General features: G+C 39.1%; 1 protein-coding gene across 1 annotated transcript in view; it reads right to left on the reverse strand.

Annotated features, from left to right (window-relative positions):
- Positions 1-24883, reverse strand: part of LOC150076628 (uncharacterized) — a 1101557-nt gene that overhangs the window by 528988 nt on the left and 547686 nt on the right. Inside the window, exon 16 of the mRNA XM_090386980.1 lies at positions 14189-14310. Within this exon, the coding sequence (XP_090243106.1) occupies positions 14189-14310 (122 nt within the window). The remainder of the gene's footprint in view (positions 1-14188; positions 14311-24883) is intronic.

Here is a 24883-nt window from a genome sequence, read left to right on the forward strand (position 1 = left end):
TACAGTGGGACCAACTGATGATGTTACCAATAGCAAATTCAAAATGGGAAGCATTCAAAGAACTTATCTTGGAAGCTACTAGGCTTTACATACCAACTAAGAAATATTGTTCAAGGTTTAGGCCAAAATGGATGTCAGATGAACTAATGAGGCAGAGAAGAAAAATGCATGGGATACTTACAAATTAACACATGACACAGAAGCCTATGATAGATACAAATTGATATGCAACCAAGTTACAAAGGAGGTTAGGCAGGCGAAGGCAGATTACGAGAAATCCTTGGCAAGGGATGCAAAGAAAAACAGCAAAGAGTTCTTTACTTATGTAAACTCTAGAAGGAAGGGGATGAATCAGATTGGTCCACTTGATATTGATGGGTCAACTGTTGATGATCCTGCTCAGGTAGCTAACAAACTAAATGAATATTTTGCATCGACATTCACACATGAGGAGGTATTCAGCAAGGGGAATGCCAGAGGTGTATTCAACTCTAGCAGTAAGCTACAGAATCTTGAAATAACTGGGAGTAAAGTGGAGGGGAAACTGTTGAAGATAAACACAAGAAAGGCACCCGGGTTGGATGGGATCTATTCAGTTATATTAAAGGAAGCAGCAAAGGAAGTAACCAAACCCTTAGCCATAATTATGAGAGCTTCCTTGAACTCAGGGGAGGTACCCACAGACTGGAGATGTGCAAATGTCACCTCAATTCACAAAGGAGGATCAAAGGCTTTCACAAGTAATTATAGACCTGTGAGTTTAACTTCTGTTCCAGGAAAATTAATGGAGGCACTAGTTCAAGAAGCACTGCAGGATCATCTAGACAAGACTTTAGCTATTGCTCGGACACAGCATGGTTTTGTTAAGGGGAAGTCTTGCCTGACCAACTTGATTGGATACTATGATGCAGTCACAAAAGAACTGGATGCAGGGAATAACTTTGATATTATATACTTGGATCTTAGAAAGGCTTTTGATACTGTTGCACATGGAAGACTGCTACACAAAATGGAGCAGTGTGACATTGGAGGCAAATTGCTGCTATGGATAAAGGGGTGGTTGAGGGGGAGAAGACAGAGAGTGGTAATCAATGGACACTGCTCATCGTGGACTAATGTTATTAGTGGAGTCCCTCAGGGCTCAGTGTTGGGTCCATTATTGTTTTCTGTATTTATAAATGATATTGATGATGGTATATCAAGCTTAATGTCCAAGTTTGCAGATGATACAAAGGTTGGCAGGGTTGTCAAGGACACTACTGACACTATGCTGCTGCAACAGGATCTGGAAAGGTTGAGCAGATGGGCTGAGGGGTGGCAAATGAAGTTTAACATTGACAAATGTAAAGTACTACACATGGGAAACAGCAACCCCAGAGCAACGTATCAACTCTGTGGTACTACACTTACAGTGGTAGAGAATGAAAGGGACGTGGGGGGTGGTTGTGCAGGCAGATATGAAGTTCTCCGTACAGTGCAGACGGGCTGCAAGAGTAGCTCATGGAGTATTGTCAATGATATACAGGAATTTTTCCAGCAGGGATAAGGGGGTGATTATTCCATTGTATAAGGCAATTGTCAGGCCACACCTAGAGTACTGTATACAGATCTGGAGGCCTCATTTCAAGAAGGATGTAGAGCTGCTGGATCGAGTACAGAGAAGGGCAACAAGATTATTGAATGGAACAAAGGGGTGCTCTTACGAAGAAAGGCTTAAGTTTTGCAAATTACAGTGTCTGGAGACTAGGCACCAGCGAGGTGATCTGATAGAGGTGTATAAAGCCTTGAATGGTTTAAGCATGCTCAATGCTGATGGGATTCTTCCTCTAGCTCAGAAAAATCACCTGAGAGGGCATAGATTCAAATTGAGGAAAGACAGATGTAGGATAGACGTGCGGAAATTTGCCTTTAGCCAGCGGGTGGTTGGTTGGTGGAACAGACTTCCATCCCTTGTGGTGGAGGTTGATAGCCTAAATAAGTTTAAGGCTCAGCTGGACAGGTATTTTGAACGAACAGAGGGGTGAAGTGGAAGTGGGTTTTTTTTTTTTTTTTTTGGCTGATGCTGCATAAGCTTGCTTTCTTGCATCAAATGCCTCTACTAATGCTAATGCTAATGCTAAAGTGGACCAATCTGATTCATCCCCTTCCTTCTAGAGTTTACATAAGTAAAGAACTCTTTGCTGTTTTTCTTTGCAACCCTTGCCAAAGATTTCTCGTAATCTGCCTTCGCCTGCCTAACCTCCTTTGTGACTTGATTACAGATCAACTTGTATCTATCATAGGCTTCTGTGTCATGTGTTAATTTGTATGTATCCCATGCATGTTTCTTCTCTGCCATATGCCTTATCAGTTCATCTGGCATCCATTTAGGCCTAAACTTTGAACAATATTTCTTAGTTGTTCAATAAGTTCTTTGAATGCTTCCCATTTTGCATTTGCTGTTGGTAACATCATCAGTTGGTCCCACTGTATAGATTTTAAATACTGTCTCAGTCCATCGTAGTCGCCTTTACGAAAGCAATAACCCTTCCCTTTATCCCTAATGGTAGTTATCTCTTTGAGTAAATCCCACTTCAGCACACTGTGATCACTGCCACCTATTGGTTCATTTATCTGCAGATTCTTAATGCATGAAGAATCACTGCTGATAATCAAATCAAGAGTATTCTTCCCTCTAGTTGCCTCCTGAACATGCTGATGTAGAAAACAATCATCCAATAAATCCACAAAAGCCTTGCTAGTGTGTGAGTGACCAGCCCCCAAATTCCAGTCAGTATCTGGGAAATTAAAATCTCCCATTACAAGACTCTCTGATTTACTGGCCCACTCTATTTCCCTGTTCAGTATCTTATTATACTCATCAGAGTCATTAGGCCTATAGCACACTCCTACTCTCAATTTTGATCTCCCAATGCTTATGTCACACCAAACTGACTCGACACTGCACTGTCCAGCGATGTCCACTGGCTTCACTTCCTTCGATTTTATGTATTTCTTAACTAACAGCATAACCCCTACTCCCTTCCTATCCAGTCTATCCTTTCTGTAGACATTGTACTCCCCAAATTCCAGTTCTGCATTCCTTATATCTGTGTGACACCACGTCTCTGAAATCCGAACAATATCTGCCTTTGATGTAGTAGTAGTAGTAGTAGTAGTAGTAGTGGCACATGATGCAAGAAAGCAAGTGTAGGAGCTTATGCAGCATCAGCCAAAAAAAAAAAAAAAAATCACACCATTCCCCCCAAATGCCTGTCCAGTTCCTCCTTAAATTTATTTAACCTATCAACTCCAAATGCCTGTCCAGTTCCTCCTTAAATTTATTTAACCTATCAACTTCCACAATGACAGATGGAAGTTTGTTCCAGCAATTAACCACCCGCTGGCTAAAGGCAAATTTCCGCACATCTATTCTACATCTGTCCTTTCTTAATTTGAACTTATGCCCCCGTAGGTTGGTAATCTGAACAAGTGGAAGGATCCCATCAGAATTCAGCGTGCTCAACCCATTCAAGGCCTTAAAGACCTCAATCAGATCACCGCGCAGGTGCCTAGTCTCCAGCTACTGCAATTTGCAGAACTTAAGCCTCTCTTGGTAAGAGAATCCCTTCATTCCCTTCACCAATCGTGTTGCTCTTCTCCGTAGACGCTCAAGCAAATCTACATCCTTCCTAAAATGAGGCCTCCAGACCTGTATGCAGTACTCAAGGCGTGGCCTGACCATTGCCTTATACAGAGGGACAATCACCTCCTTTTCCCTGCTAGCAAAATTCTTATATATCATTGACAAAACCCCATGACCCGCCCTAGCAGCCTGTCTGCAGTGCTCAGAAAACTTCATATCTGACTGCACAATTACTCCCAGGTCTTTTTCATTTTCTACCACCTTAAGTGTAGTACCACACAGTTGGTATGTTTCTCTGGGGTTACTTCTACCCATATGCAGTACTTTGCATTTGTCAAGGTTGAACTTCAGTTGCCACTTCTTAGCCCATCTGCCCAAATTATCTAGATCCTGTTGCAGTAGCACACTGCCATTACTGTCATTAACAACCCTGCCAACCTTTGTGTCATCTGCAAACTTCGACATTAAGCCTGATATACCTTCATCAATATCATTGATAAATACACAAAACAACAGTGGACCCAACACCGAACCCTGTGGGACTCCACTAATAACATTAGTCCAAGAAGAGCAGCACCCATTGATTACCACCCTCTGTCTTCTCCCACTTAACCATTCTTTTATCCATTGTAGCAACTTACCCTTAATACCATTCTGCTCCAATTTGTACAGTAGTCTTCCATGCGCAACAGTGTCAAAATCTTTCCTGAAATCCAAGTATATGATATCAAAATTATTTTTTGCATCCAGTTCCTTTGTGACCACATCATAATAACCAATCAAATTTGTCAGACAAGACTTTCCCTTAACAAACCCATGCTGTGTTTGAATTATTGCTGCAGTCTTGTCTAGATGATCCTGCAATGCATCTTTAACCAGCGACTCCATTATTTTACCCGGAACAGAAGTTAAACTAACTGGTCTGTAATTACTCGTGTCACCCTTCGATCCACCTTTGTGAATTGGGGACACATTTGCACATCTCCAGTCCGTGGGAACCTCCCCTGAGTCCAAGGATGCTCTCATAATTATGGCTAAGGGTTTGCTTAGTTGCTTTGCCGCCTCCTTTAAAATAACTGGATAGATCCCATCCACCCCAGGTGCCTTTCTTATGTTTAACTTCAACAATTTCTCCTCCACTTTGCTCTCAGTTATTACAAAATCATTAAGCACACTGCTACAATTTGATAATCTTCTTCCATTTATCAAATTGTAGCAATACCTAATGTTTTGAGCAATACCTCAAATTCATCAAATTTATTTACTAAACTCCTGGCATTGGTGTACACGCAAGTATACATGCACCTATTTCTATTCTTAGCTACCCTAACACAACCCATGTGTTTACTTGTACCGCATTGACTCCCGGCAGTCTCTGAAATATCCTGCATCTTGTTTTTCAGGCTTCTGCTCATTCCAATAGAAGCAGTGCAAGAATCTCTTTCACCTCTGCCAGTGGCTACTGTTAATCTATTAGTCCTTGTATCCCCCAAGCTAGCAGTTTTCCGACCCACCTAACACTGCCTCGATAGCATCAGCAAATATTCTTGCAAAAGAATTAGATTGTAGGAAGTTTTATTTTAGCCTGTGATTGAATGCTGGAACAAGTTATCCTCACAGGTAGTTGAGGCTGACAGTTTGAATAAATTCAAAGGTCAACTGGACAGTTACCTGTGTGAAGAGGGAAGCATATAATTTGTATTTTCTTACCTACTTGGGATTTTTGCCAGTGCAGCAAAAGCCTGTGGTTTCCATGCACTATAGGGCAAATAATAATACTATTACTTCCAAGGGTGTCACACCCTTGGAACAGAGATACTCCTGCAAGTCTGTGAAACCCCAGCAGATACATAAATATCATAATATGCTCTATTTATGGTTATGTATAAAATTAGTTATGGTAATAATTTTTCTCTTTAGTATTATGGTTTCATATTTTGTATTATAAAATTCGTAAAATTTTCTGAAGCAAAAGTTTCAATTAAATTCTCTTATTAGATTACATAACTAACTATACTGTTTAGTAAATGCAATGTTCTTAAAGTTTAAAGCATAAGAAATTTTAGAATGAGCTCTCTTGGTATTGCACTACTTTAAAACCAATTGTATCAACAGAGAAGATCATCAGATGCAGTTTTCAATTGCAATGAATTTTGCATAGAAGAGATAACAATATTCATCTTGCTAAATGCTCATTCCCATTCTGCTGTTGATATAATTAAAGTGTTTATTGCAGCTTTTAGTGGCTTCAGATCATTTGGTATATTATTAATATTGCTAATAAATAACACAAGTTTTCGGAACTCCTGGACTGAATTACTTTCACAGACTCTGAATATCTTGGAACGTTCTCAGACTTTATTGTCCCCGAAACAGAGATTGCAGTCTTTGTTGGGCTATTTAGAGTTAACAAAAATTTCCAAGCTGTTTATTGGTTCATTGTATTTAGCTCTGTTCACTTGTTTATCCAAAGCTCTTATTGTAATTTGGTGATTTGATTTCTAATTCTAATTTGATGAGTGCTGTAGAAAATTAGTTTAAATGTTTATTAGTTATTGCAGCATTAGCATTAGCATTAGTAGAGGCATTTGATGCAAGAAAGCAAGCTTATGCAGCATCAGCCAAAAAAAAAAAAAAAAAAAAACCCCACTTCCACTTCACCCCTCTGTTCGTTCAAAATATCTGTCCAGCTGAGCCTTAAACTTATTTAGGCTATCAACCTCCGCCACAAGGGATGGAAGTCTGTTCCACCAACCAACCACCCGCTGGCTAAAGGCAAATTTCCGCACGTCTATCCTACATCTGTCTTTCCTCAATTTGAATTTATGCCCTCTCAGGTGATTTTTCTGAGCTAGAGGAAGAATCCCATCAGCATTGAGCATGCTTAAACCATTCAAGGCTTTATACACCTCTATCAGATCACCTCGCTGGTGCCTAGTCTCCAGACACTGTAATTTGCAAAACTTAAGCCTTTCTTCGTAAGAGCACCCCTTTGTTCCATTCACTAATCTTGTTGCCCTTCTCTGTACTCGATCCAGCAGCTCTACATCCTTCTTGAAATGAGGCCCCCAGACCTGTATACAGTACTCTAGGTGGCCTGACCATTGCCTTATACAATGGAATAATCACCTCCTTATCCCTGCTGGAAAAATTCCTGTATATCATTGACAAGCTTGTTTAACAAGGATATTTGAAGCTCCATCACAGGCAAATGATAAAAAATTTGTCATCAAAAAATTATTTTCAAACCCATTTGTATGAAGAATATTCAGAAATATCTCCCCAATAGTATCAGCATCTGTCTTATGCAATTCTACTATATCTAGAAAGTAATTACTTAAATCTGTTGATTTTGGCAATTTTACATGCATGCATCTAACACAATCTTTTTGCTTACATTGATAGACTGATCAATAAACAAGCCTACTTTTAGGTCATTGTCCAAAATACATTTCACCAGTTTCTTGCACATTTCACTCACAGTGTTATGTATAATATCTGTGAATGAATGATTATATTGTAGTATTCATCCTCTATGAATACCACAAGTTTAGATAAATACACCAACCGTTTAAATAAACTGATTTAATGATAAAATACTACTGGATAGTATACTGAAATGATACAATAAAAACTGTAAAATAATAATTTACAAAAACTGATTTACTTTATAACAAATAAAATTGAATTGATGAATTTTAAAATGCATTAAAAATATAAATTTAAAAGCGATAAAACACCATTGAAGCTTTCGGGGGCATCCGCCTTCTTTCTCAACAATAATGAAGTTCAAGTGACACAACCTTAAATATCAGGCTCACGGCACACATGTCTGACCAGGCGCATGTTCAACACCCCATAGCAGCTTAGCTATGGAAGAATTAGAGAATAGGATTTTTGCGAGGTTGGAGTTCCCTATGCGTAAGTGGAAACGATATGTGGATGACACATTCACTATAGTAAAAAAGGGGAGAGAGAAGAAGATGTGGTTTGTTTTCTCAATGGTTTCTCTCCTTTCATACAATTTACCTCAGAGGTAGAAGTAGACGGCACCCTACCATTTTTGGATATAATGGTGTACAGTGAAGGCCCCAGGCTTAGAACTAAAGTCTATAGGAAATCAATGTGTAGGGGCCAGTACACGTATTATAAGTAGGCTCAGACTGCCCAACATAAAAATAGTGTGGCTAGGGTGAAGACACATTGTAGTACCTCTGAGGAGGGAGAGAAAGAAATTAGGCAAGTTATGACGGATCTTATGAAATGTGGTTACCTCCAGAGGGCCATTGATAAATATAATAGAGAAGTGGAGCACAATCTGGTAGTTCCGCCTGCACCGCTTACCACAGTTTATATTCCCTACTATGCGGGCTTGTCAGATCGCATTGCGAGGATGCTTCGCGACTTTCAGACATGCTGTGTGCAGCTCCCCGGGTCGGAGATTGCACCCAGTGGTGTCACAGGTCAAAGACCCCATTACCAGGGATTCTAGTAGTGGGGTCGTATATGAGATCAAATGGCCGGATTGTGGGGAACGGTACATGGGGGAGACAGGGCGGCAACTTAAGGACCATCTGGGGGAACATACGAGAGCTATACAGACCGCAGAACTCTAAGTCCACCATAGCTGAGCACTACTGGGAGAAACAACATTAGGTATCCCCTGAGAATGCTATCATCCTTGACCGAGTGCATAGATTCTGGGACCACAAGTGGCTGGAGAGTTTGTGGATTGGGTCATCTGGTAACAATAGTATGAATAGAGATAGGGGAGTTCGGCTGTGGTCCTTGCCAGAGACAAACGTTTTAATTTGCCACGTTCCCAGACCATTTCATGAATCAGATTAGTCCACTTGATATCGATGGGTCAACTGTTGATGATCCTGCTCAGGTAGCTAACAAACTGAATGAATATTTTGCATCAACATTCACACATGAGGAGTTATTCAGCGAAGGGAATGCCAGATGTGTATTCAACTCTGGCAGTAAGCTAGAGAATCTTGTAATAACTGAGAGTAAAGTGGAGGGGAAATTGTTGAAGATAAATACAAGAAAGGCACCTGGGGTGGATGGGATCTATCCAGTTATATTAAAGGAGGCAGCAAAGGAAGTAAGCAAACCTTTGGCCATAATTATAAGAGCTTCCTTGGACTCAGGGGAAGTACCCATGGACTGGAGATGTGCAAATGTGACCCCAATTCACAAAGGAGGATCAAAGGGCGACACAAGTAATTATAGACCTGTTAGTTTAACTTCTGTTCCTGGAAAATTAATGGAGGCACTGGTTAAAGAAGCACAGCAGGATCATCTAGACAAGACTTCAGTTATAGCTCAGACACAGCATGGTTTTGTTAAGGGGAAGTCTTGGCTGACCAATTTGATTGGATACTATGATGCAGTCACAAAAGAACTGGATGCAGGGAATAACTTTGATATTATATACTTGGATCTTAGAAAGGCTTTTGATACTGTTGCACATGGAAGACGGCTGCACAAATTGGAGCAGTGTGGCATTGGAGGCAAATTGCTGCTATGGATAAAGGGGTGGTTGAGGGGGAGAAGACAGAGAGTGGTAATCAATGGACACTGCTCATCATGGACTAATGTTATTAGTGGAGTCCCTCAGGGTTCAGCATTGGGTCCATTATTGTTTTCTGTATTTATAAATGATACTGATGATGGTATATTAAGCTTAATGTCCAAGTTTTCAGATGATACGAAGGTTGGCAGGGTTGTCAAGGACACTACTGACACTATGCTACTGCAACAGGATCTGGAAAGGTTGAGCAGATGGGCTGAGAGGTGGCAAATGAAGTTCAACATTGACAAATGTAAAGTACTACATATGGGAAACAACAACCCCAGAGCAACGTATCAACTCTGTGGTACTACACCGACAGTGGTAGAGAATGAAAGGGACCTGGGGGTGGTTGTGCAGGCAGATATGAAGTTTTCTGAGCAGTGCAGACGGGCTGCAAGAGTAGCTCATGGTGTATTGTCAATGATATATAGGAATTTTTCTAGCAGGGATAAGGAGGTGATTATTCCCTTGTATAAGGCAAGGGTCAGCCCGCACCTAGAGTACTGTATACAGGTCTGGAGGCCTCATTTCAAGAAGGATATAGAGATGCTGGAACGAGTACAGAGAAGGGCAACAAGATTAGTGAATGGAACAAAGGGGTGCTCTTATGAAGAAAGGCTTAAGTTTTGCAAATTACAGTGTCTGGAGACTAGGCACTGGCGAGGTAATCTGATAGAGGTGTATAGAGCCCTGAATGGCTTGAGCATGCTCAATGCTGATGGGATTCTTCCTCTTGCTCAGAATAATCACCTGAGAGGACATAAATTCAAATTGAGGAAAGACAGATGTAGGATAGACATGAGGAAATTTGCCTTTAGCCAGCGGGTGGTTGGTTGCTGGAAAAGACTTCCATCTCTTGTCGTGGAAGTTGATAGCCTAAATAAGTTTAAGGCTCAGCTGGACAGGTATTTCGAACGAACAGAGGGGTGAAGTGGAAGTGGTTATTTTTTATTTATTTATTATTTTTTTTTTAATTTTTTTTTATTTTTTATTTATTTATTTTTTTTGGCTGATGCTGCATAAGCTTGCTTTCTTGCATCAGATGCCTCTACTAATGCTAATGCTAATGCTAATTTCCGGTTCCAGTACACACGAAGGGAGTGTTGAACATGCGCCTGGTCAGATACGTGTGCCGTGAGCCTGATATTTAAGGTTGTGTCGCTTGAACTTCATTATTGATGAGAAAGGAGGCAGATGCCGCCGAAAGCTTCAATGGCGATTTATCGCTTTTAAATTTATATTTTTAATGCATTTTAAAATTCATCAATTCAATTTTATTTGTTATAAAGTAAATCAGTTTCTGTAAATTATTATTTTGCAAATTATTTTACAGTTTTTATTGTATCATTTCAGTATACTATCCAGTATTATTTTATCATTAAATCATTAAACAGTTTATTTAAACGGTTGGTGTATTTGTCTAAACTTACGGTATGTATAACCCCAACCTTAGAGGCCTTTTTGCAGATAAATCCTCTATGTATTAGCAACCAAAATCTTGAAGATTAATTAATCCTGGAAAATTGAAAAAAGGGAAATTCATCTTAGTAACATGAGATAGGCTGTTCTTCAAACTTTGCATATTGTTTCATTCTGTTTTGACTGCAATGTAGCATTCAAATTTTCTATAGATTTCTTTTTTTCTAAGGAGTTTATGTCACAAGCTTTTAATGAGCAGTTCATAGCTCATGGCTTGAAAGTCTTTTGCTTGTTCATTGTTGTTCCTTCGCCTTTGTATCATAATACTATAGTGGGCTCAGAGCATCTCACTGGAAGATTCCTCTTCTGATGAGTCTGGTTGTGATGTTCTCAACCTTCATGTTCATGCCCCATTTTGCCATGTTTGCTTCTAGGAAGTGTGTCAGTGTTGGGTACACTTTTTAGATCTTCAGTGTCTCTATCAGCCAACTATGGGGCACATAGTCGAAGGCCTTGCAAAGTCGATGTAGGCCATGCACAGGTTGTAGTGCTTCTTGTACACTTGCTGCATAATTGCAGCATCAATTGTCACTTGCTCATTGCTTCCTTTGCTCATCTGCCTACAGCCCTTTTGCTGCTTAGCCATGATGTTCTGGATCTCCAAATGGTCTGATGTCTTCTAAAATTAGGTAGCTGGTCAGGGTCATGTATATTGTTGGGAGGATAGGTGATTAGTCTGTACTTTGCTAGGTTTGGGCATCTTTGTCCCTAGCCTTCGGTAAGGTGATTCCTTGAGTCAGAGACTCTGGAATTGTGTCAGGGTGTCTTATTATCTGGTTGAACTGCTCTGCTATGTGCCTGTATATGTGCAACTGAACTTCTTATACCAGTAATTGTGCATGTTATCTATTCTTGTAGTTCACCAATTGTGAGACTTCCTGATTTAGTGTTGTACTTCTTTCTCCTAAATCTCCCATTCTGTCATTTCTTATATATTCTTGGTTTTCTTCCTTGTTATATCTATCCAGGGGGGCACGGTCATTATGGCTAACTTCACTGCTTTCTGGTTGGGAGTCTGCTGCCTTCCTTCCCCCTTTGTATGATTTTCCTCTAGAAGGCTTTCTTGTTTTTATCAAATATAAATGAAATAAAAATAAATAAATAAATTTTCTGTTTATACTCCGGGATGACCAAACGGTCAGAGGAGTTAATATCCTTTTCTCTGTTTTAGTCTGGGCACTCTTCCTGTAATGGCAAAGTCTTGCTGAGTGCCAAGAGTTTCTGCTTGAGGGTGTCAATGTATTCTTAGATTCTCTGATTATAGGTCTTGTGTTTGCTGTGGATTTTGTCTTTCTTGAGGATGCCTTCACTTTTCTGATCAGCTTCTTACTTCTGTTGCCCTGTTGGTACTGGGTCAGTTGGCCTATCTTCATGCTTATCTCTTCTATCTTCTGCTTTAGCTTTTATTTCCAGGCTGCTGCTTCCTTGTGTTTGCATTATATGTTATGTTGTTCTGTGGTTTCCCTTTTGTTCATCCTGGTGGCTGCTACAGTGGCACAGTAAATGGCTGTGCAAATGGTGTCTAGTGTTATTTTGTTGTTGTTGATATAATCTGATATTATTTGCCAATTGAAGTGGTCTGTGACTTGCTACAGGATTCTCTTGGGTCTCTGTTTCAGTATGGTGTGGGTCATTGTGGGGTCCATTTCTCTGAATTCTGCTAGGGCCTTCTTCCATTCTTCTTCTTTTATTCTGGATATCACAAGGTCATGATATCCAGACTAGAAAGTTTGGTTGTGCTCATATTCTTTATTCTCTGTAGTTGTTTGCTCACATCCTGCTTGATTTTTTCCAAGATTGCAGCTGCTATCAGGTTCTTTATGATGATGCTCCATCTCTGGTTTGCTATTTGCTGCTCAGTGAACTGAACAGTAGGGAACCATTGCAACCACTTGGTTGGTTAGTTTCATCCTGTACATTGAAATGTCAGTTTCTAGCTTCATTACTTTGTAGTAAGCTGACATGATGAATGTATTTGTTCTGATGCTTGCTTCATGCATTGATATTTTCTTCATGCTGGGTAGTCAGTACTTCCATTTGAATGGACTGGATGGCCTTGCCCTTCCCTTGTGGTGGCCATACGGGTGATAGTGCCACCCATATGGCTTCTTGCTCCACTGTCTTCCTTGGGTGATCCTCAGTGCTGAAAGACAATTAACACTGTCTTCTTCAGGAGAGTCTCTGACTTTTAAAAACACAGACAGACTGACCCCACTGCCTGAACGTGAGTGATTTTATCTTGAAGCACACTCTGTACAGTATATTCAATATTTCTACTTCTCATCTTCATCCGGTTATGGAGGTGCACCTCCATAACTGGTCTGTGTTTCGGCTTTTGCAGCCAGTTATGGCTGATAACTATTGGGAATGACATCAGATGTTGCCACTCTCTCTACCTCAGCCTTCACTTTGACCTTGAGGACATAGATCTGATGAAATGACTTTTGTCATTTTGTTTTCCTCCCTAGAATTTTATTTATTTATTTTTTTTGCATCAAGATTTAAACTCTGGTCCATGATATTTCTGGCCTGACATCATAACCACTGGGCTAATTGCACCCTTTTATTATCATTACCATGTACTTTTTTTTTTTTTATGAAAACCCCAAAAACGAAAGGTATCAAAACCTATAGTACTTAGTACCATGCATGGGTTGAAGGAGAAGTATGGGGGGAGGGGGATGCCGGAAACTTTGCTCTAGAGACTAAACATGGGTTTCACCACTTCAAGCCTCCAATAAGCAAAGTGGTGGTAGTCCACCGGTTGATGAAAGTCATCTACCACCTGGTACCAGTTCCTGTCAAGAAACAGAAAAAAATCCCATAAACGAGAAAAGGTTTTTATAACAATACTGGGCAGATGCCCTACAGAAAATAAAACTACGGCTTGTTACATATTCAAGGATCTGGTGACCTGCTATGTGATGTAACCTGATTTGGGCCACATAACAGAATTGTGCTCTGGTTCATGAGGATTTAGTTTTACTCAGATTCCACTGTCAGGGAAAGGGGTAACATTTTTTAACAAGGATATGTGGACTATAACCAGAACGTGTCTGCCAGGAGCAACAATTTATGATGTTAGCAACAGACTTTGCTAACATTGACTTTGCTAAAGAAACTGAAGTTGTCTGTCAGGACAAACAACTTCAATTTCTCAAACAGTATTCACCACCAGTTCCTTGCATTGGATATTTTAATCAATTCTAGTTAATTCTTCAGTAGGAATAAAAAATTGAACTTGAGTGCTAGAACTTTGTCCTGTTATTTCCCACAAAAAAGTCACAAAAAATGGTTCTCTGCTCCCGTGGTCATCTTTGATAACCTCAAATTTCTAGACATCCCACATAACTGTACTAGGTATTACCTCAAACTCTATAAACTATAAAATGCTGTAAATCTCAAAACCATCATAAACCATTTAAAATGATTAAATAATTAAGTATAAATACAGAATAAATAAGTATTAAATATAAGCACAAATAATAAAGAAAAACTCTTACCTTTGTCTGAATTCATGGAACAAGACTCTATTAGGAAACCCCTGGCGACATATTCTAATGCCTTCTAACACACCATTACAGCGTAACTGATCAAGTACTAAAGAAGCATCTATTTTACCTGGCTGAAAAAGACAACAAAAAATAAAATAGACATTATCAGAACACTTTCTGGAATTCATAATATATATACAAAACACATTCAAATGCCACATTCTGGCATTCATAATATATATATAATCGTGTATATGCAAATGTATATAAAAATATATGCAGCATATTCAAAGGCAACAGGATAATTTTTGGTTTGTGTTTTTTATTCAATTTATATGTTAATTTTAAATTTCTTTCTATGATTAGATGATATCATATGCACAAAATTATAACAAAGATTCTCTTTCACAGACGAATTGAATATGCTATGTTCTATCTCGTCATTCACCCCAATTATTTAGCAATCCTATTGAACATTTTAGTGGTTCTGCATTTCAGAAAAATCCAATTAAAATCACCTTATGATCATTTCTGTTATATTTACCATTAGCATTAGTAAAGGCTTATGATGCAAGAAAGCAAGCTTATACAGCATCAGCCAAAAAAAAAAAAAAAACTCTTCTCATTTCAACCATCCACTCACTCCAAATGTCTAGTTCGGCCTTGAATCTATTTAAGCTATCAACTTCTGCAATGACAGATGGAAGCCTGTTGCACCAATCAACAACCTGCTAGCTAAAGGCAGCTTTCTGCACATCTATCCTACAACTGTCCTTCTTAATTTGAATTTATGCCCTCTCAGGTGATTATTTTTAGCAGGAGGATAAATCCCATCAGAATTGAGCATGCTCAAACCATTCAAGGCCTCATATGCCTCAATCAGATCACCTTGCAGGTGCCTAGTCTCCAGACACCGTAATTTGCAAAACTTAAGCCTTTCTTTGTAAAAGCAACCCTTTGTTCCATTCACTAATCTTATTGCCCTTCTCCGTACTCGTTCCATCAGCTCTACATCCTTCTTAAAATGAGGCCTCCAAACCTATATACTGTACTCAAAATGTGGCCTGACCATTGCCTTATACAAGGGAATAATCACCTCCTTATTCCGCTAGAAAAATTCCTGCATATCATTGACAAGACACCATGAGCTACTCTTGCAGATGGTCTGCACTGCTCAGAAAACTTCATATCTGACTGAACAATTATCTCCAGGTCCTTTTCGATCTCTACCACCATCACTGTAGTACCACACACAGGTGATACGTTACTCTGGGGTAACTGCGTCCCATATGCAGTACTTTACATTTGTCAATGTTAAACTTCAGTTGCCACCTCTCAGCCCATCTGCTCAACTTTTCTAGATCCTGTTGCAGTAGCATACTGCCATTAGTGTCATTAACAACCCTGCCAATCTTCGTATTGTCTGAAACTCAGAAATTAAGCCTGATATCCTATCATCAATATTATTAATAAATACAGAAAATAATATCAGAAAACAGTATTACTAGTACTAATAACTCTGCTTTGTGACAAACAAAATGACTGTAATCAAACCATATCTTATACGTTTCGTATCTATATAATATCAGTGTAGATACACCATAGATAACTCTTAAGAAACTACGATGGTAGAGTGGGAGGCATCATTTGCTCTGTATCTCATATTGTGCTCTTCCTTCACAACGAATTGCATGGTATTGCACTACCTCGAATAAGTAATGCTTCACTAATAGAGAAGACTATTGTTACTTATTCTCAGTGAGTAACACCACACAGACAGCACCATTTCAAAGCTATTGGCCTATCATTGGTGGGTGGGCAGGTACCCTGCTATTGCAGACATGACAACCCAGTTGTGAAGATAATCACACAATGCTTTGAAACACTGCCGTCTGGGTGGTGGTACTGACTGAGAATAAGTAACAATAGTCTCCTCTATCAGTGAAGCGTTACTTATTCGAGGTAGTGCAATAACGTGCACAACTCGTTGTGAAGGAAGAGCACAATATGAGATACAGAGCAAATGATGCCTCCCACTCTACCGTCGTAGTTTCTTAATAGTTATCTATGGTGTATCTACACTGATATTATATAGATATTAAACTCTTACTCTTAACATATTTGGCCTTGTGCATTTAGTTATTTTTAAATATTTAATTATATGTTTCATTAAGTACAACAATGGACCCAACACTTAACCCTGAGAGATTCCATTAATAGCATTAGTCCATGAAGAGCAGTGTACATTGATTGCCACTCTCTGTCTTCTCCCACTCAATCATCCCTTCATCCACAGCAGCAGCAATTTGCCTCCAATGCCAAACTGCTCCAATTTCTGCAGCAGCCTTTTTGTGCAACAGTATCAAAAGCCTTTCTAAGATCCAAATATATGATATCAAAATTTTTCTTTGTATGCAGTTCATTTGTGACCACATCATATTATCCAACCAAACTGGTCACACAAGGCTTCCCTATAACAAACCCATAGTGTGTTTGGTCTAAAACTGAAATTTTATCTAGATGATCCTGCAGAGCTTCTTTAACCAGTCCTCCATTAATTTTCCTGGAATCGAAGTTAAACTAACAAGTCTGTAATTATTTGTATTGCCCCTTGATCCTCCTTTGTGAATTGGGGGTCACATTTGCACATCTCCAGTCCATAGGTACCTCCCCTGAGCCCAAGAAAGCTCTCATAAGTATGTATAAGGGTTTGCTTACTTCCTTTGCTGCCTCCTTTAATATAACTGAATAGATCCCATCCACCCCAGGTGCCTTTCTTATGTTTATCTTCAACAATTTCTCCTCCACTTTGCTCTCAGTTATTACAAAATCATCTAGCTCACTGCAAGAGCTTAATATACCCCTGGCATTCCTCTCCCTGAATAACTCCTCACATGTGAATGAAGAGGCAAAATACTCAATTAGTTTGTTAACTACTCGAGCAGAATCATCAACAGTTGAACCATCAATGTCAAGTGGACCAATCTGATTATTTCCCTTCCTTCTAGAGTTTACATAAGTAAAAAACTCTTGCTGTTTATCTTTGCATTCCTTTGCCAAAGATTTCTTGTAATCTGCCTTTGCCTGCCTAACCTCCTTTGTGACTTCGTTACAGTCTGTAACTTACAGACCAGCTTATATCTATCATAGGCTTCCGTGTCAGCTGTTAATTTATATGTATCCCATGCATTTTTCTTCTCTGCCACATGTCTCATTAGTTCATCTGACATCTATTTAGGCCTACACCTCAAACAATATTTCTTAATTTCTATGAAAAGCCTAGTAGCTTCCAAGATTAATTCTTTGAATGCTTTCCATTTTGAATTTGCTGTTGGTAACATCATCCGTTGGTCCCACCATATAGAATTTAAATACTGTCTCAGACCACCATAGTCGCCTATACGAAAGCAAAATCCCTTCCCTTTGCCCCTGATAGTAGTTACCTCTTTGAGTAAATCCCACTTCAGCACGCTATGATCACTGCCACCTAGTGGTTCCTTTATCTGCAGATTCTTAATGTTGAAGAATCGCTACTGATAATCAGATCAAGAGTATTACACCCTCTAGTTTCCTCCCGAACATGCTGATGTAGAAAACAATCATCCAATAAATCCACAAAAGACTTGCTAGAGTGACCAACCCACAAATTCCAGTCAATATCTGGAAAATTAAAATCCCCCATTATAAAACTCTGTGATTTACTGGCCCACTATGTTCCTTTATCTGCAGATTCTTAATGTTGAAGAATCGCTACTGATAATCAGATCAAGAGTATTACTCCCTCTATTTTCCTCCCGAACATGCTGATGTAGAAAACAATCATCCAATAAATCCACAAAAGACTTGCTAGAGTGACCAACCCACAAATTCCAGTCAATATCTGGAAAATTAAAATCCCCCATTATAAAACTCTGTGATTTACTGGCCCACTCTATTTCCCTGTACAGTTTCTTATTATACTCATCAGAGTCATTAGGCCTATAGCACATTCCTACTCTCAATTTTGATCTCCCAATGCTTATGTCACACCAAACTGACTCGACACTGCACTGTCCAGCGATGTTGGCTGGCTTCACTTCCTTGGATTTTATGTGTTTCTTAACTAATAGCATAACCCCCTCCTCCTTTCCTATGCTATCCATCATTCTTATACTCCCCAAGTTCTGCATTCCTTATATCTGTGTGACACCATGTCTCTGATATCCCAAAAATATCTGAATTTGATGTTTTGAGCAATATCTCAAATTCATCAAATTTATCATTTGATGAATTTGAGGTATTGCTGCAATTCATCAAATGATATCATCAACAACCCACAAATTCCAGTCAATATCTTTGAAATTAAAATCCCCTTCCCCATTATAAGATAACCTGATATACTGGCCCACTCTATTTCTCTGTACAGTTGTTTATTATACTCATCAGAGTCATTAGGCTTATAACATACTCCTACTCTCAATTTTGCTTTCATAGTGCTTATGTCACACCAAACTGACTTGACACTGCTCTGTCCACAGATGTCGACTGGCTGTACTTTCATATATTTTATGTGTTTCTTAATTAATAGCATATCCACTCCTCCCTTCCTATCCTGTCTGTCCTTCCTGTAAACATTGTATTCCCTAAATTCAATTTCTGCATTGCTTATATCTGTGTGACACCACGTCTCTGATATCCAAACAATATATGCCTTTGATGTTTTGATCAACACCTAAAATTCATCAAATTTATTTACCAAACTCCTAGCACTGGTGTACACAGAAGTATACATGCACCTGTTCCTATTCTTAGCTACCCTATTCACAGCCCATGTATTTACGTTTTCTGCAATGACTTCCAGCAGTCTCTGAAATCCCTCGCACCTTGTTTTCCAGGCTGTTTCTCATTCCAATAGAAGCAATGCAAGAATCACTTTCACCTCTGCCAGTGGCTACTGTTAATCTATTAGTCCATATATAACCCCCCCCCCCAAGCTAGGAGTTTTCCAACCCACCTAACATTGCCTCGATAGCATCAGCAAATATTCTTGCATCCTTTCTATTTAAGTGCATCTGATCCCTGTAGAAGCAGCCTCTCCTGTTAGCTGAGCATTGCACAATCTCTCCAGGGCCTAATTGATCAACAAGGCTCTTATCATATTCTTCCTCCTATTGTTGTTGTTGTTGTCATTTGGTTTTTAGGAGCATTAGCAACTAAGGCCATATTGCTCCGGGGATTTTTTTTTAGGAGCATTAGCAACTAAGGCCATATTGCTCCGGGGATTTTTTTTTTAGGAGCATTAGCAACTAAGGCCATATTGCTCCAGGGATATGCGGTGGTCATTGCCTGACCTTTCTGCATCCTCCGTATTTGGTGGTTATGGACTCAAATCCTGGTCTAATCAAGAAGTGTGTGCCATGCACTGCTGCTGCTCCTGCCCACCTGGCTACAGAGGCGCCTCCTCCTATTATGTCTGGGCAGAATTACAGACACTTTCGAATTCAACCCTAACTCATGGCTTTTCTTCAACTTTGACCTGTACTGGTTAAGTAATTCTGCTAATCTACTACTTCTACTCTTAATATCATTAGTGCCAATGATACAACAATATCACCTTTTGTGCCCTTAAAAGATGATATCTGCTCTACAATGTCATCAACCTATGCCCGTGGCAGACATACTCTGGTCCTCTTCCACCTATCCTTTTTTACACAATATAGTCCCTGCTTCCCTGACAATATAGTCAGGTTTTATTATATTTAGCACTGGCAAGTAAGAAAAACAAATCTTTTAAAGTGTTGAGGTTTTCATGTGATTTCCTTAAAATGTCTCCTCTATCATGCAATCCAATATTCCTTACATTTTGAGAGTATGCTTTTAAATGGTTCACACAGGCCAGCCATTAAATAGTTGGCCAGATCAAATCTGTTGGTAACCCCCTCTAGGAGGCAACCAGATCAGCTAGTATGTAATTTCGCTAACTCTACCTTGCCAACTAGTGACTTGAGGAAGTGTGATTAATGTGCATGCCTAAGGCACTGTTGAGGCTATATTTTATCAAGGAGCTGGGTAAATTCTTGTTGTGTGTATGCCACAGCCAAAAATTTCATAAACTCAGACAACATGCTTCCCTCACCCTACAATCTTTATTTACTCAATGCATAATAACAAAAAATTAATTTGAAGGCAGAAAGGTAGATGTGTGTTACTTTTAAGGGATGCTCTTTGGGGATGTGGCAATGATATACATATATGTGTGTATGAAATTTACAAACAAGGATAAATAGGTGATCATATCATTGTGTACAGCAATGTTTAAGCCACATCTTGAACACTGCATACAGGTTTGGAAACCTCACTTTAGGAAAGATCCAGAGATATAGTGAAGAGGGGTACTTTGACCAAAAAGTGCCCTTTTGTACCTCTTTTGTTCTTATCAAAAATGATATAAGTTCTGTAAATTGCAAAATCTGGAAAATGGACATGTGCAAGTAATTCATTTGAAATATTTAAGCTTTAAATAGGTTGAGCAAAGATGCTGGCATAAATTTACATGTGCACACACAAGGAGTGGAGGGATATAAACTGAGATTGAAAATGGGTGTTTGCAGACCTTTAAATGCTTAAATTTAAAAATTTACTTTTAGCCAGAAACTACTTGGTTATTAGACTAAACTTTCACAGTAGACAATTTGAATACATTTAAAGGATCAAACACCGGGCAAATTAATTGTTTTTTTTTTTTTTTTTTTTTAGCCAATACCATATAAGCTTGTTTGCTTACATCATTTTGCCAGTACTAATATTAATACCAAGGATGATAGGTCATACTCAAGTGGTCAAGTGTGAGAATTAGTAGTAATGGCAAATGATGCAAGAAAGCAAGCTTATATAGCATCAGCCAAAAAAAAAAACCTACACAGTTCACCCATCCATAACCTCCAAGAATTTTTCTACTTCTTCCTTCCTTGAATTTATTCAAGACATCCAACATCCACTTCCACAACAAAAAGACGGAAGCCTGTTCGAACAATAAATCACCTGCTGGTTGAAGGTAAACTTCCTCAGATCTATTCTGCAATGATCCTTCCTCAAATTGAATTTATTTATCCCCCTCATGTGTGTAGTCTCAGGATGGAAAAGAATGCCATTGATATTCAACTTATTCAATCCATTCAAGACTTTAAACATCTCAATCAGATCTCCCTGCAGGTGCCACCCACTTTCAAGGCACTGCAATTTTCAGAACTGAAGCCTTTCTAAATAAGAGCATCTCTTTTTTACCTTCACCAATCTGGTTGCCCTTCTCTGCACCCGATCCAGCAGATTTACATCCTTTCTAAAGTGAGGCCGTGAGGCCTACAGACATGTATACAGTACTCAAGATGAAGCCTAACCACGGCCTTATACAAAGGGATAATCACCTCCTTATACCTGCTAGCAAAGATTCCATATATCATTGACAAAAACCCATTAGGTGACCTGGCAGCATGTATGCACTGATCAGAGAATTTCATATCTGATTGCCCAATTAATCCCAGGGTTTTTTTCATTTTACACTACTCTGAGTGTAGTAGAACACAGTTGATCAGTTACTCTGGAATTACTGCTAGTCTTTGAGTAACTATGCTACTCTAACGTTGTGCAATTTCTCAGCCCATCAGCCTAATTTTCCTAGATAGATCTTGTTGAAGTAGTTCACCGTGATGACTGTCTTTAACCACCCTGCCAACTTTTGTATCATCTTCAAACTTAGACATTAAGCCTGATATACCTTCATCAATAATATTGAAAACAACAATGGACCCAGCACTGCACACTAGGGAACTTCACTTGTCGCTCTTTGATAACCATCTCTGTCATCTTCCACTTAGCCCTGTCTCCATAGCAGTAACTTGCTCTAAATACCATATTGCTCAGGTTTATACGGCAAACATTTTTTATGTGCAACAGTATCAAAAGCCTTCCTGAAATCCAAGTATCAAAAGCCTTCCTGAAATCAAAATTATGTTTTTCATCCAGTTCCTTTGTGACCACATGATACTATCCAATCAAATTGGTCAGACAAGACTTCTGCTTAAGAAACCCATGCTGTATCTGAACTATAACTGCAGTCTTGTCTAGATGAATAATTACTGCAATGCTTTTTTAATCCTGCAATGCTTCTGTAAACAGTGACTCCATTATTTCCCCCAGAACAGAAGTTAAACTAACGGGTCAGTAATTATTTGTATCACTCTTTGATACACCTTTGTGAATTGGTGATACATTTGCATATCCACAGTCCACAGGGACCTTCCCTGAATTCAAAGATGCTCTCATAATTACGGCTAAGGGTGTGCTTACTTCCTTTGCCACATCCTTTAATATAACTGGATAGGTCCCATCCACCCCAGGTGCCTTTCTTGTATTCAACTTCAACAATTCCTCCTCCACTTTGCTCTCAGTTATTACAAAATAACTTAGCTCTCTGTTAGAGTTTGATAAGATTCTGTCCTCCTCTTCTCTACAGAATTCCTCAAGTGTGAATGTAAATGCAAAACACTCATTTGATTTTTCAGCTACCTGAGCAGGATAATCAATAGTCAGACTATCGATATCAAGTGGACAAACCTAATTCATCCCCTTCCTTCTAGAGTTTACATACAAGGGAGTATCAAAAGTTCGTACCCTGACCTAGATAAAACATCAGTAGGAAGATGCCATTTTAATATAAGTTTTCTACATATTAAATAACTAACAAGTGAAATTTCATTCCCGTAGTTGTGTGTCACTGATGATCACTTTGAAACAAGTATCATGTTAGACATACAGATGGAACAGCGATATGTGATTTTTAATTTTATATCAGATGGGGCTTAAATGCATTGAAAACAGTTAAAGAGATGAATGAAGCATATGGTAATGAGTGTTATGGCAGGATGGCCATATTTAAATGGCACAAGCAATTCAGTGAAGGCCATGAGTCTATTAAAGATGACCCAAGACATGATCAATCTTCCTCCTCAACAACTCCCAGGCAAATCACAAGAGCCCAGAAAATTTTGGATGAAAACAGACAAATTACACTTCATGAATTAGCTGTTAGAAAGTCCATGGTAGTACTCACAATATTGTGAATGATCACCTGAAAATGTTGTGAATCTGTCTAACTGTATTCCACATGATTTCACTCCAGAACAAAAACAGCAAAACGTAGACTTGTGCAGAGAAATGATTGATCATTTTGAAACAAGGGTCAAAACTTCTTAAATTGAATAGTGACTTGTGATGAAACTTGAATTTTTCACTATGATCCAGAGACAAAACAACAGTAGAGTGAGTGGAAGCATTCCCATTCACCAAGACCTAACAAATGGTTCTTGTGTTTTTTGACAAAAATGGCATTCTTGGTACACATTTTGTGCCTTGACAAAGAACTATTAATAAGTAAGCATATGCTGAGGGTTCTCAGAGTCAAACTTCACAACGGCATTCGTGAGAAGCATCAAGAAATTTCTGGTTTGAAGTGGTTTCTCCATCACGACAAAGCCAGGCCCCACACGGCTAATATTGTGTAGCCAGTGACCACTGCCATATTCCTCTTATTCACCAGACTTAGCCCTATGTGATTTTTTCCTGTTTCTACGTCTGAAGAAAGCTCTGAAAGGCAAACATTTTGCATCTGACAACGATGCTTCCAGAGCCCAATGGAAGCATATGTGTAGATTAGTAGAAAGCATATGATGTAAGAAAGAAAGCTCATACAGCATCAACCAAAAAAAAAAAAACCTCCCCTTTCATCCATTCACTCGAAAAGTTTGTCTAGTTCTGCCTTGAATTTATTTAAGCTGTCAACTTCCACAACAACAGATAGAAGTTTGTTCCAGCAATCAACCACCTGCTGACTAAAGGCAAAGTTCCACACATCTATTCTGCAACTGTCTCTCCTCAATTTGATTTATGCTCCCTCAATTGCATAATCTGAGCAAGACAAAGAATCCCATCTGCATAAAGATCTGTACAGCACACCTATTTTATGCCAAGATCAGCTACCAGACTGCAAAAATTTGACCTGAAGAGTCTGTTCTCCTGGGCAAAGACTGAAGAGGTTTAAAGTTAAACTCTTCTTTTGTCTCAGTGTCATCACTTTTAGATATTAAATTTGCTCTTCGCATATATTTCTGATTTCAGTTAACATGAATGATAAACAACCTACTGCAGCTGATATCTTTTCTCCGTTGCCATCTCTTGGTGAGATCTCAACACCTCTAACCCCTCAAGTGCCATTGACTCAATCACCGGAACCAACTACTGCCTCTCAGGAAAGTTCATCTTCAAAAGTTGATACTGATTCTCTTTCACAATCAACTCTTGACAAAGAACGTCAGACAGAGCTCCCTTCGAGTAATAAACTTGGAACTGCAGGTGCAGAGGAGAAAAAATTTAACAAATGCTCAGGCAAGCGACCCGGGACAGAATGTTCTTATTTTATATGACAGAATTGCAAAAATGAGACGGGATCTCTCTAGCTTCCTTTCTTATGAAGGCAACAAGATTACCAAGCAATCAGGTAACACTATAATGGATAAATGGCTTAATTTGGAGACTGTTGCGACTTATCTCCTTGTAGAGAACGAAAAGCTAAAAGCCCTAAACATAGAAATAAATACACGTACCAATCTTTTGGAAAGAGTTATAAATACCTTTTCCGGTATAACAACAACAAATAAGGCTTGTTTGGCC

This window comes from Mastigoproctus giganteus, chromosome 12 (genome assembly GCF_048544385.1).
Source record: "Mastigoproctus giganteus isolate SK-2022 chromosome 12, ASM4854438v1, whole genome shotgun sequence".
In the NCBI taxonomy this organism is placed as follows: domain Eukaryota; kingdom Metazoa; phylum Arthropoda; class Arachnida; order Uropygi; family Thelyphonidae; genus Mastigoproctus; species Mastigoproctus giganteus.